This window comes from Calidris pugnax, unplaced genomic scaffold (assembly GCF_001431845.1).
Source record: "Calidris pugnax isolate Ruff unplaced genomic scaffold, ASM143184v1 scaffold20, whole genome shotgun sequence".
Lineage (NCBI taxonomy): Eukaryota > Metazoa > Chordata > Aves > Charadriiformes > Scolopacidae > Calidris > Calidris pugnax.
Genome location: NW_015094510.1, coordinates 8,292,621 through 8,304,629, shown reverse-complemented (window position 1 = coordinate 8,304,629; position 12,009 = coordinate 8,292,621). Strand labels below are relative to the sequence as shown.

General features: G+C 35.0%; 1 protein-coding gene across 2 annotated transcripts in view; it reads left to right on the top strand.

Moving 5' to 3' along the window:
- Positions 1 to 12,009, top strand: part of TDRD3 (tudor domain containing 3) — a 107,894-nt gene that overhangs the window by 45,441 nt on the left and 50,444 nt on the right. Inside the window, exons 2-4 of one of the 2 annotated variants that reach the window (XM_014966044.1) lie at positions 16 to 100; positions 2,331 to 2,396; positions 9,721 to 9,881. In XM_014966044.1, coding sequence (XP_014821530.1) covers positions 16 to 100; positions 2,331 to 2,396; positions 9,721 to 9,881 — 312 coding nt within the window. Of the gene's footprint in view, positions 1 to 15; positions 101 to 2,330; positions 2,397 to 9,720; positions 9,882 to 12,009 lie in introns of those variants that run through there. The other variant, XM_014966045.1, reaches the window with a different exon arrangement.

Genomic DNA, 12,009 nt, shown 5'->3' with positions numbered 1-12,009 from the left:
TTTTTTCTTTAACAGGTATCTTTCAGATGAAGGAATTGACGCTTGCATAAGTTCCTCTGAAAAAGTTAATACGAATGACATTATCCTCGTTGCCCTTAATGTAAGTTATGATTGTGAAAACTTTTTTTCTGACAAATCATGTAAGAAATGATATATCCAATGGCTGAAGTGTAGGTTTGTGTGGCTCATTAAGTGTACCATTGTCTGTGGGATTTATGGAAAGGACAGCATACCTAGCTCTCTCCTTGCATGTATGAGTTGTGAATTTTATTTGCAAATAACACCTATTCCAAACTGTGAAACCTGGAGGAGAAAAATGAATGTAATTTGCAGGAGGAAAATGTTTTTATGTTTATGGAATGTAAATCTAAAGTCAAAATACAAGCAGTAATAAAAACAGAATTCCTGTATACTGGCATATGTATGAAATTGTAGTACAGAACATTAGTTTGTTGGGATGAATAAAAATCTGGTCTCAAAATTGGGAACTAATGGATTCGATGGATGAACCACTCAGTGGATGAAGAGCTGGCTGGATCATTTGTGCACGTATGTGTTGTATTTCCAGTTTTTTTGATAGATAATAAACTAGAAATATTACATAAGTACTCCAAAGCCAGTTTTAATTGCTTGTCAGTGTCTTTGTGATGAGGTCAGTTGCTTTGATGCCCAGAAGATTAAGTTGCCTGTTGGGTAAGTAGGGAATAACAGTGTGGTTTGAACAACAGAAGCAGTGATTTTTCGATTCCACTTCTTACAAATTCACAAACTCTTTGCCTGACTGCTAGAGACATATTTCAGGCAGAAGAAACCAAGAAGTCAACCCACATTTTCTTGGTGTGAATTGCTTAATAAGTGTGAAACAGACATAAAATATACCTTCAGTCCTCCAAATGCTTTTATTTTGTATAAGATCTTGCAAAGAGTTTGTAAAAGTTGTGTCCCCTTCCTGGTGCGGTGATTGCAAAGCACCTGGCTGGAGACTTGTCAATGATATGGGTACGGAACATGAGGGAACAGTTTATAGGAGCCTGTGTGCTGGTCAGAGATAAATAACTGAGAGATGACAGATCAGTTCCCTCAGGTGGGCTCAGATTGAAACCCAACTGTGCTTTCTTATCGCTATTTGTGGCTGTCTTGTGTGACAGAAAGTGGGTTGAGCTTTCATCCACTCTATGGATGCTCAGAGTAAGCACGCTAAAAGAGCATCCCTACAATTCGTTTTCTATTTGTAGGGTGTACAAATGTTTCTCACTGAAACAGTATAAAACACTTGTTTACAAGGTTTTAGATACTAAAACATAGTGCTGCTCAGTTCTAGATTAGAATGCTGGAACAGTAGTCCGTTGGCATATATTAATAGCAAGTTAGTGTGCAAGTTCTAGTAGTAATTACATTTAGTCCTTCATTTGGAAGTGTTTATGATCATAATAAATAAGGAGGGTTTTCAGCTTCAATACAGTAATCTGCACCAGCATGTTCTATTTAAAACAACACGCTTCTTTAGAGCAGTGAGGTTCAGAAACTGAACACAGGTGTTTTAGGCTGCACTGCTGTGCTTTGTTTTTTTTTCCTGAACACATGTAAATGCACTAAAAAAAGAAAGTTTAATTAGTTTTTACTCCATTTCCTATTTTCACATGCTGCACCTTTCAGCCATCCAGTGCATCCTTATGTCACACATCACCCTGATTGACATGCTTGTCCAAACAGTTTTAGGTGAAGAAAGTGCTTTTGTGGAGATTTGTTCCTTTGATCATATGAATTCTTTAGTTTAATGTTGTCACTTGACATGTTGCGCAGTTGCTGAATAATGTCATGCAGCTGTCTACCTCACTTGCAAAAGAAGTAATCAGACATTTAAGTCACAAGGTATTTCCATTAAATACTTTTTAAGCTTTTGCTCCAGCTATAATTGCAAAAATCATCCCAACCTTTTATGAAGGATTTGTGCATAGAAAACCACAGAAACTAAAAATGCTTTTCTTTAAGATAACAAGCGAAGAAAGACGTTTACCTCTGTCAAACCTCAGAGTTATGTCTAATAATTAAACATTACTTAGTCATTTTGTTTCATCTATCAAAGGCATTTAATTGTCTTTGAAAATGTGTTTAAAACAAGAATATAATTTAAAAAATAAAAGCCTTCTTTTGTAAACTTTCAGTTGAATTTTTTTCATCATATGCAGTTAGAGGGATGGGTTGTTTATAGTCTATAAATAGTTGGCATTCTAGAAGAAAGAGCTTTCTTTTTCCAATTTTATTATGATAATTTTTTTGAAACAGGAAATTTAAAGTTAATATTATCTTGTCTTCCGTGTTAATTTCAGACAGATCTAAGAACGATTGGCAAGAAATTCCTCCCCAGTGACATCAATGGTGGAAAGGTGGAAAAGGTAGACAATATTTTTACTTTATTTTTTCTATGTTCTGTTATTTTTCTGTGATGACAGTCTTCTATGCTACATTAGTCTGGTTTTGTCATTTCTTCACATTAAAAAAAGAATTCAATATTTGAGTATATTACAGAATAAATATATGAACATACTTGTTTACCTACTAGGCTTCATAAAGAGAGGAGTCTGTTTTTATTACTCAACTTTGAAATGCTTAAATAAATATGAACAATCCTAGAAACTTAATTTCTCACTCAAAAGTCATTTAACCTGTTTGATCTTGATGTGGTATCAGCAGTCTTTTTTCTTCTTTTATTCTTGTGAGGACAACAAAGCAGGTTAGGAATAAAGCAAAGCAGCTGTATGATTATGATAGTGATACATGTTGATGCAGTATTACTTGACTTATTGATATATAAAATTATAATTATACACTTCATGTAATTTTCCCGTGACTGGATATCCTATAGTTTATACGGATAAACCGTGTTACATGGGATAACACTTTATATGCTACAGAATAGTATTCTACTTGAAACTTGGTTGTGATAGATTTTTAACGTATGTTGTAAGTTTAAATAAAAATTAAATTTGTCCCCTTTGATACACCCTTACTGTTTTCTTCCTTATGTGCAGCAAAGACAGTGCATAAATGAAGTAATTTTATTTTAAAGCTAGTAGTAGTTCTCAATTCAAAGCATTAACCCCAACTTCCAAGTATTGACAGTATATCATGGACGTGGAAGTTCAGGGAAACATTTCATTACTGTTGAAACTGAAATAGTGATAAATCAAGGTGGGTTTCTTCTAAGAAAGCAAGACTGATGAGAGAAGCTGTTAAGAGTTCAGATTTGGTTTTTTCTGCTGATGCTGTTGTCTAAATGGACTGTAAATGCTGGCTTCTAGCAGAACAACAGCAGGAACATTATTATCAGGTATGAAAAGCCCACTTGAGAGATAGTGTATTGCAGAATCATCATTTTTAGCCAGGCAGTCTGTGAATGCAACATGTTACTACTTCAACTAACTTTCTGGGAAAAGTTTTTTTTTTTTTTTTTTTTTTTTTTTGCAGGTATTACTTAAAGGAAATAAATATCTGATTGTTTACCTGTTTAGGTTTCTGGATAACATATTTTTTCAAGATACTTCAATGCTTAATTAATTTTTTACCACCTGAGAGAATTTGGTTTAGCTGTTTCTTATGTCTATGACTAATATTTTTCTTCCTCTTCAGTATCCTGTTTTTGAATAAAGAAAACAAGCAAAATAATTGCTTTTTATGGTATCTGGTTTTGCACTGTTGATTTTCTCAGTTGCTTAATTGGAGTATTACTACATTTTTCTTTCAGATCATGTAGTACTCACAAGGTCCAAACCTATTAGGTTAAATGTAATTCTCCAAAGAATTAAGGTTGTATATGTGATAATACTTGCCTTATTTAGTTTTGCTATTGAAACATAATTCCAGTTCAAAGTGACTTTAACTCTACTGGGTTTTTTTTTTTCAGAATTTTGTTGCCTTATGGTGGGATTTGTAGTAGTTGTTCAGTTTTCATTCATCACTTGAGAATATACCTAGTAACTTGTTCATTTCCCTTAGAGAAAATGTTTTTTAAATTTCCATTGTCATTGCATAGTTCAAGTGGTCAATTAAAGGTAAAAGCATTATTAAAATCCTCTATGCTTTGATGGATGTTATATATGAGAATCTATTTACATACTTTAAAATCTTTGCTTCTGGTTTAGGTGCTCAAGTCACCATTTGGTTTTCATGTTTCTCAGCTCAAACTAGAGAAGGTGAAATTGTGCCATTTGTTTCCGTGACACAAAAAACCTCTGTACAAAAATGAGGGATGTGCGCTTGAAAACTGTGGTGGTTGGTGCTTTGAAATACCTGTGAAATAACAGCTACCCTTTCATGGGAAAAACCTTTTGCACCTGTGCACACGAAGTACATCTATATTTTGTAAAACTGAACGTCTCAGAAAATGAAAAGGTGGAAAAGGTGAGAAAAATCTAGTTCTAGTTTAATTTTCAAGGATCCTTATGACAGTTGCTGCTCTCCCCTCGGTGTATGTTCTGCTTTTTGTTACTGTTCTTCTGAGGGTTCTCATTTGTGTTACTGGCAGCACAAACCAGTATATGTGTAGGATCCTACATAAAAAAAAGGAACTGTTACTGAATGTTACTTGATGCATTTGCCGAGTTGATGGAGATGGAGGAGTGGATAATAGGATTGAATGCTGCAGGAATCCAGTCCAATCCAAACTTTCTTTTTGAAAGTTTTGTTTGATTCAAAGTATTTCTTTTTCCCAGATTGTCAGACAGTTGAGAGGGGTCAGTGCTTAAAGACTTCTTCCATTTTTAATGGTTAAAGAAGAAAAGAGTATTTTTTTTTTTCTCTTGGGTAATGACTCCTGACAACAGCAGCCCGAATTGTGAGAAGCTGGAGGAAATAGGCAGGACAGAAGAAAACTGTCTTTTTAACAAAGAACAAATGTTTGTTTCACAAATGGTATTTGTTAGAACCTAGGGAATTACATCGTTCTATCACTATTGTTAGGGAGCCAGGATTTTCTGCATGTGAACTTCCAGTACACTTTAGTTTGGTCTTAGTTTAATCAACTGTCTTTATTTGGATCATAGATCTTAGAAAATTACTCTAAAAATACCCAAACCAAACACCTGCGAAACATTTGCTGGAGGATGGTAATACTCCAGGTTGTGAAAAGAAGTAACGATTGCACAGAAGAAATCTGAGTTTGACTCCTTTTTGTAGTTTTTAGCCCAGACTATTAGTATACTGAGTTTTTGCTTGCTTAACTGTAGTGTTTTCTTTTTTTTTTTTATAACATAAAGCAAATCTGACTACTTATTAAGTGCTGCTATTTAGCTTGCAATATATACAGATATCTTATGTTGCAGAACTGTGTGTTTATAAAGGAGCTTATTTGCGTTATGCAAGTAAAGGATACGGTTGGTACTGGAGTGACTTCTTGATATAATCTCTTAGTAGAAAGTAGTAATCTGTGTTTCAGAAATGCTTCAGGAAACAATAGAAATTATATGCTACTCTTATTCCTCTCATCCAAGACTAGGATCGGTATTATTTATCTGTATCTGGAGAACATAAGATATTTCTATCTTGCATAGAAAATAACTTTATTTTGTACTATTATGTAGTAGTAGGCAAATATTTTCATAAAAGCTGGCGTAGAGTCCTAGAGTGAAACAACACATTATAGGTGGTTGTCAAATTCAGTTCCTATTACACAGAAATGTTTTATTCACTCATTTATATCTGTGTTTTGTATGAAATTTAAACAAGTCGCTATTACCAGTACTAACCACCAGATGGCCACATTTGCATAGGATTTGAAAAAGCTGAACCCTCCTATTTCCATTTAGTGGAATAAAAATGCAAAGACTATGAAGTTATAATGTATAATTTAGCAATGATGTTACATTTAAGGCGTAACTGGTTTTCTTTTGAGAATTTATGTATAAGGAGTATACATATATGCTTTTGAGTACTTTATGTAAGGGTTTAACTTCTGAGCTCAGAGAGATGCTTTCTGAGTATCGACAAACTGATGGTAAGCAGTTAAAGCATAAATTGCCAGCATTTCTAATTCCTTTTTAAGGTTACTCATGTGTTTCCCAATTTCTGTCTCATTACTTTAATACATCTAACTGTGCTTTGTTGCCTTTCAGAGTCTCTTTGATTGTGGAGTTTGGTTTCTTATAGGTGCGCTTTTTAAAAAACAGAAAAAGGGATGATCAGGTTTGCTATTCCATTTACAACTGCTCTACATTTTAAAAAAAAACCACTTTCTCCAGTCTTGAGGTGCTCGTCTTTGCCTTCCAGTGGGAGTGATAACTGCAGCAGATCTCCAGATGTAACTCTTTTAAAAACTGCACAGTGTCAAAGATTATCCTGCGTGTTTTTAGTTCTTTGCTTTTTTTTCGAATTGAGACGATTTTGACAAGACTGCGCGTGCAGTATTGATGACACATCAAAGTAAATATTCCTATTTTTAAAAATAGCTGTTTGGCAGCCTTAGGTGAGCTGTGGGCCTTGGGCTCTTCAGCTTGATCAGTGTTTTTGATTGTGTTCTTCGCTTTTAATGTCTATTTCAGGAGCTCTTAAAATGGCGTGATTACTTCCATATTTTTGAGGAAAAGTCTATTATGTCAGCTATAATAAATTAAATCTTTGTGATTTAGCAAAAACTGACTAGTTTTTGGTTTCAGACCGTTTTGAGTGTGTCAGAGCAATGCCTCTAGGAAGACAGTGATAACAGTTATGAAAAGAGTAGAGTCTAGTCTAATTACTATATTGCAAACCTTGTTGAAAATTATTAGCCAGCTATTGGGCATTGTTTGAAATTTTATCTGTATAATTTAGAGATCTGAAGAGATTAAATTTTTGAACATCATATTCTACTTTAATCACGTTGGCATGTGTGCATGTAGATATTTTATCGCCCCAGCTTGATCTGAAGCATCTCCTCTCATTCCAAAGATGGCAGTAGTGGTTTAATCCCTGTTTGTGAGCAGTACTGTCTTAATTAGCAGACGTTGAGCCAGGTGTGAGCACTTTTTGAAGACCGCTGCTACAAAATAGTTTTACTGACTTTGAGGATTTGCTGGAAAGGCTATTGATTTGTTGTAAAAAGCGGTAATATTTGCAATTGCCCACCAGTCACTGTGTGTAATTAATATTTCAGAATATTTTTTTCCTGAACATCACTTGGTTTAAGTATTTAGATTTTTTTCTTTGTGTTAAAGAAGCCTATAAGCTAACTACACGAGTGAATGAAGATTTAATTAATTAAAACTATGTCCAGAAAGACCGAGTCTATTCTGTTATATGATGGTGTGGGTATTTATTTATTTTGGTTTTTTTATTTGTTTTTTATTTGGTTTTTTTTCCCTTCCAAGTGTCATGTGTTCTTGAATTACCACTGATAGGTTTTGTGGATAAAGAGGAAGGAGTGGGATATGATGTATCTCAATGACTTTTTATTAAACTTTAATTTCCAGTCATTCCTTTTATGCTTTTATCTGCTATTTCATATATCAGATTCTGACGTACCTAGTAGTTTTCCCATGCGTAGATATAAAACCTACAGTATGAATATTATAATGGCATTAAATAGTGTAAGATATTATTATTATTATATTTTTCACCTTGAAAAAGTTGGCGGAGCATTAATTATGGGATTAATGAAGGAGAAAGGTAGTCCTCATTACTCAACTCATTTTGCCTGTGTTCTGTGCTCTTAGCTTATTTGCATCCTTTAGACTCTAGTCACTGAAAGCTGTTTATACTACTACGGCACGTAAAATACAATTTCTTTATTTTTCTACTTACCATAGAATCCTAGAATGGTTTGGGTTGGAAGGGACCTTAAAGATCATCAAGTTCCAACCCCCCTGCCATGGGCAGGGACACCTCCACTAGACCAGGTTGCCCAAAGCCCCATCCAGCCTGGCCTTGGACACCTCCAGGGACGGGGCATCGATGACTTCTCTGGGCAACCTGTTCCAGTGCCACTATTTTTTTTTCTTTTTTTTTTTTTTGTGTGTGGTGGTTTTTTTTTTTGTTGTTGTTGTAATCAAAGTCATCTGAACAGCTTTTCATAGCACTCCAGCCTTAATATGTATGCTGTTGCTTGTCCAGTTTGTAAATACTTCTGGAGAGAGGAAGCTACTACTGTACTATTTGGAACTTAAGAATGAAGGCATTACCTAAATAATAGTATGATACTGTATACAAGAAAACAGTCTCAGGATCACAGGGTGGTTGAGGTTGGAAGGGACTGATGAAGTTATCTGGTCCAACACCCTCAAGCAGGGGCACCTAGAGCTTGGTGCCCAGGACCATATCCTGATGGCTTTGAAGTGTCTTCTGTGAGGGAGAATCTACAATCTCCTTGGGCAGCCTGTTCTAGTGCTCAATCACCCACAGTAAAGAAGTGTTTCCTTATCTTCAAAGAGAGCTCTGGTGTTTTGCTTTATGCCCACTGTCATTCTTCCATGCTGAATAGTTCTAGTTCTCTCAGCGCTTCCTCATAGGACACATGTTCCAGTCCCTTAATCACCTATGTGTTCCTTCGTGTCCAACCTTGGTGTCCATCCTGTAATAAGTTCGGTCTTTTTCCATGAGATCTGTGGAGAGGTTAGATTTGATGGACCATTGAGTTACACTGCAGTGGCACATAAGCCAGTGTTTTAAGAGTTCAGGGTGCTGGTTTTGTTCCTTTTAGTGACTTTTGCTCCTCTTCTCAGTACAATTTCATGCTTTGATGGTATTCCAAAGTATTTTCCTTTCTCTTTTGTTCTCATCCTAAATAAAATTCCTGTTTCTTCGTTTTCTAATTTGTCTAGTTTCACTGATTCTATTCTTTTATTTATTCATTTTGCTTTTCTTTGCAATTATATAGATATTCATCTCTTGGTTATCTGCTCTCAGTTTGTGGTGTTCTGGGCTACCAATTCTGTTTCTCAAAGGGAAGAAGTTGATGAAATGTGCACTTTTTCATCTTTTCCACTGTCTCTCAGGTGCTAAAAATCAGTTGACCAGCAACAGATTATTCATTTTTATTTCTTAGAGGTATCAGAATGACTCTGTACTCAGCTATAACCCAAATGTGATGAAGTGGTTTTGTTGGGTAGTTTGGGTTTGGGTTTTTGGTGGTTTGCAGTTTTGGGGTTTTGTTGGGAGTTTCTTTTGATTGTTTTTTGTTTGGTTGGGGTTTTTTTGTTGTAGTTAACATAAACTGTGGTGTGTATTACAGCATATGCTGCATTTTTAGGTAACCAACAGATAGCGATGTCCCTTGAGTTTGTTACAATTTTGGTTGCACTTCTGTTTGAAGAAGCTCGGTTTCTAGTTAGTGCTTCCAAAATGGTTGTACTTGAAACATAGTTTTGATACCACCAGATGGTCTTCAGAGCTGGTTGTTTGTTTCTTTAGAACACTTTGTCACTGAGGTACAGCATGTAAAATCTTACCTGGACTCCACAGTATGTTGGAAGTGACAATATTTGTGGTTTTGTTTGTTTGCTCTCCCCAACTCTTTTCATTAACTTCCTTTCCATAATTGGTATTGCAGAGATGTATGAAGCATCACAACTGAAAGAGCCATTTTTATCATGCTTTAGAACGTACAGTAGATGAGTGACAGAAATTGAACATGACTCCCTGATCAAATTGCACTTTCCTTTGCCTGGGGGCATCCGTTAGGGCGTCTATATATTGCAGTGTGTTTGCGTTGTGGGTGTTAACAGCTCTGTCTCTTCTGTTTTGCATATACAGCTGGAAGGGCCGTGTGTTCTGCAAATACAGAAAATACGCAATGTTGCTGCACCAAAGGATAATGAAGAATCTCAGGCTGCTCCCAGAATGTTACGTTTACAGATGACCGACGGACACACGAGCTGCACAGCTATAGAATACAGTAGCATGTCAAAAATAAGGTGAACAACTTTGTTTTCAAGTTTTGCTTTGATACTTAAATGTCCTTAAAATAACCAAAATGTCCTTCATAATATATTGAAAATTTGCTTGACAAAACAGGTTTCCTTCTCAAATTTTATGTATAAAGGAGAACCTTAAATTCAGCATGCAGAGATGTATATGAATAAATTTACAATACCGTTTATGCTGAAGTACATAATAGAAGAAAGTGCATTTTTGCAGCTACCTGCTGAGTGAGAGTTGACATGGCACAGGGACTTTGGTGTGTGCAAACGTGAGCCAAATTCCCAATTTTTAGTAGTAGCAGATCTTTTGTCTGACTATAGCAGGGATGTCGCAGGCCTGGCACACCTAACTTAATGTAACTAGTGCTGCTTTACCATGGGAAAGGCTTTAACTTGGATTGAATTAGTAAGTATTTCTTCAGTTAAAAATAAAGGGAGAAAGAGCTTATTACTGATGAACGTAGGGATTTTCTGTGTGTTTATTTAGGAACACGCTGAAAGTTCTCTAGTATTTAGTTGCTAGAGTCATGAGGTGCTTTGCTGTTCACTCTAGTTCAGATTATTTTTATTTAACAATAAAAAAAGTCTTCTTTCTCTCTTTCTCTGTAAGCTGCAACAGTTAGGTATAGACCTTTTATACTTCATTTTAAAGTCATGTTTTGCTGTTAAACTGCTCCTTCTGAGCAGGAGCCAGCTTGCAGTTTAGAATTATGCTGTTTTAAAAGCTGGGACACTTAATGATATTTTAATTTTAGCTTCAGCCAGCAGAACTTGGAATATCATATTCCAATACGAATATAAAAAGAATAGAAAAAGAAGGCAAACAGCTTTGAGTCTAAGTCGATTCTAGATCACAAAATACTTGAAGAATATTCAGTAGAAGACATACTTTGAAAGCTTTTAGATAAAACCTCAAAAATGTCAGAGGACTCATTACTCTAATAATCATGTGAGCTCTTCTTTTCAAGTAACATTGTATGAAAGTTTAGTTTGTGTTGTATCTGTTTGTTTCAGTTTTAAAGTTGGACTATTAAAATAGAATAATGTGCTATTTCAGTACATAGTGTTTCTTTAAACAAATACTAAAAATCACAATTTTCTTTTAAATTATAAATTCTTAATTATTAGGTTTTCTATTTACTGCTCCCTGCCTTTCAATATTTTAATTTTTTGTCCTATTTTTTCTTATATATTTTTTCTGATATCAATTTCTTTGCTTTTATCAGAACAATACCAAAAATCCATTAATATTGCTAAGGTTAATGGTTATTGCTGAAATTGGCTGACTTGACTGTGAGTGTTCCTCACTGTGTGGTATGGTCCTGTGATTGCAACGATAGTTTTAGTATATTTTAAAGTTATTGTCTCTTGGTTGTGAGGTTATAACTGACTGTTATGTTTCTCACAAGACAAGTCATAGTTTCCAGACTCTGCTGCTTGTCATGTCTTTCAATTACGGGTTGGAGATGCATGATTCTTTTATGCATCTGCTGTTGTTTTTCATAGGGTAGATTCACAGGAAAAGCAGGTAGGTACCTTCTGGTGGGAGTAGGCCACAGAGAGCATCCATATGTTTTCAAATGATAGAATAATGAGAGAAGCAGCACTAAAAGATGTATGTCTTTGTATTTACTCTGCTCTGGTGCTGGCTGTTAGTAATGTATAGAAAGCTTCTTTTCTAACAGCTCTTTGTTTTCCCCTAAGTTAAATATCTAAAACAAATGAGATGATTAACCATCTGGAGGTCTTCCATTTATTAACTATAAATGCATCCTACAATGAGGAACTTATTCTTAGACAGCTGATTTTGAGACATCTTCTGTTACTCTAAACAAATCACATCCTTAGTTTGGTATTGTTAAATTGGATTTTAACCAAACAGACAATTTGCAAACATTCATCTCTGTTAGAATTTAATTTGCAATATGGCATTTTTGTGTAATGAATGGGAAGCATTCCAATAAAGCTATTGAAAAGTACTGTGCATACTGAAGGAATTAGTGCGAAAGGTTTTGATGCTAATTTTTTATTATGAAGTATGACATTGTTGGAAGTATCATAAGAGTGGTGGTAGAATGGTGGCAGAATATTAATAAACATATTTTTGGTGGCAGAATATTAA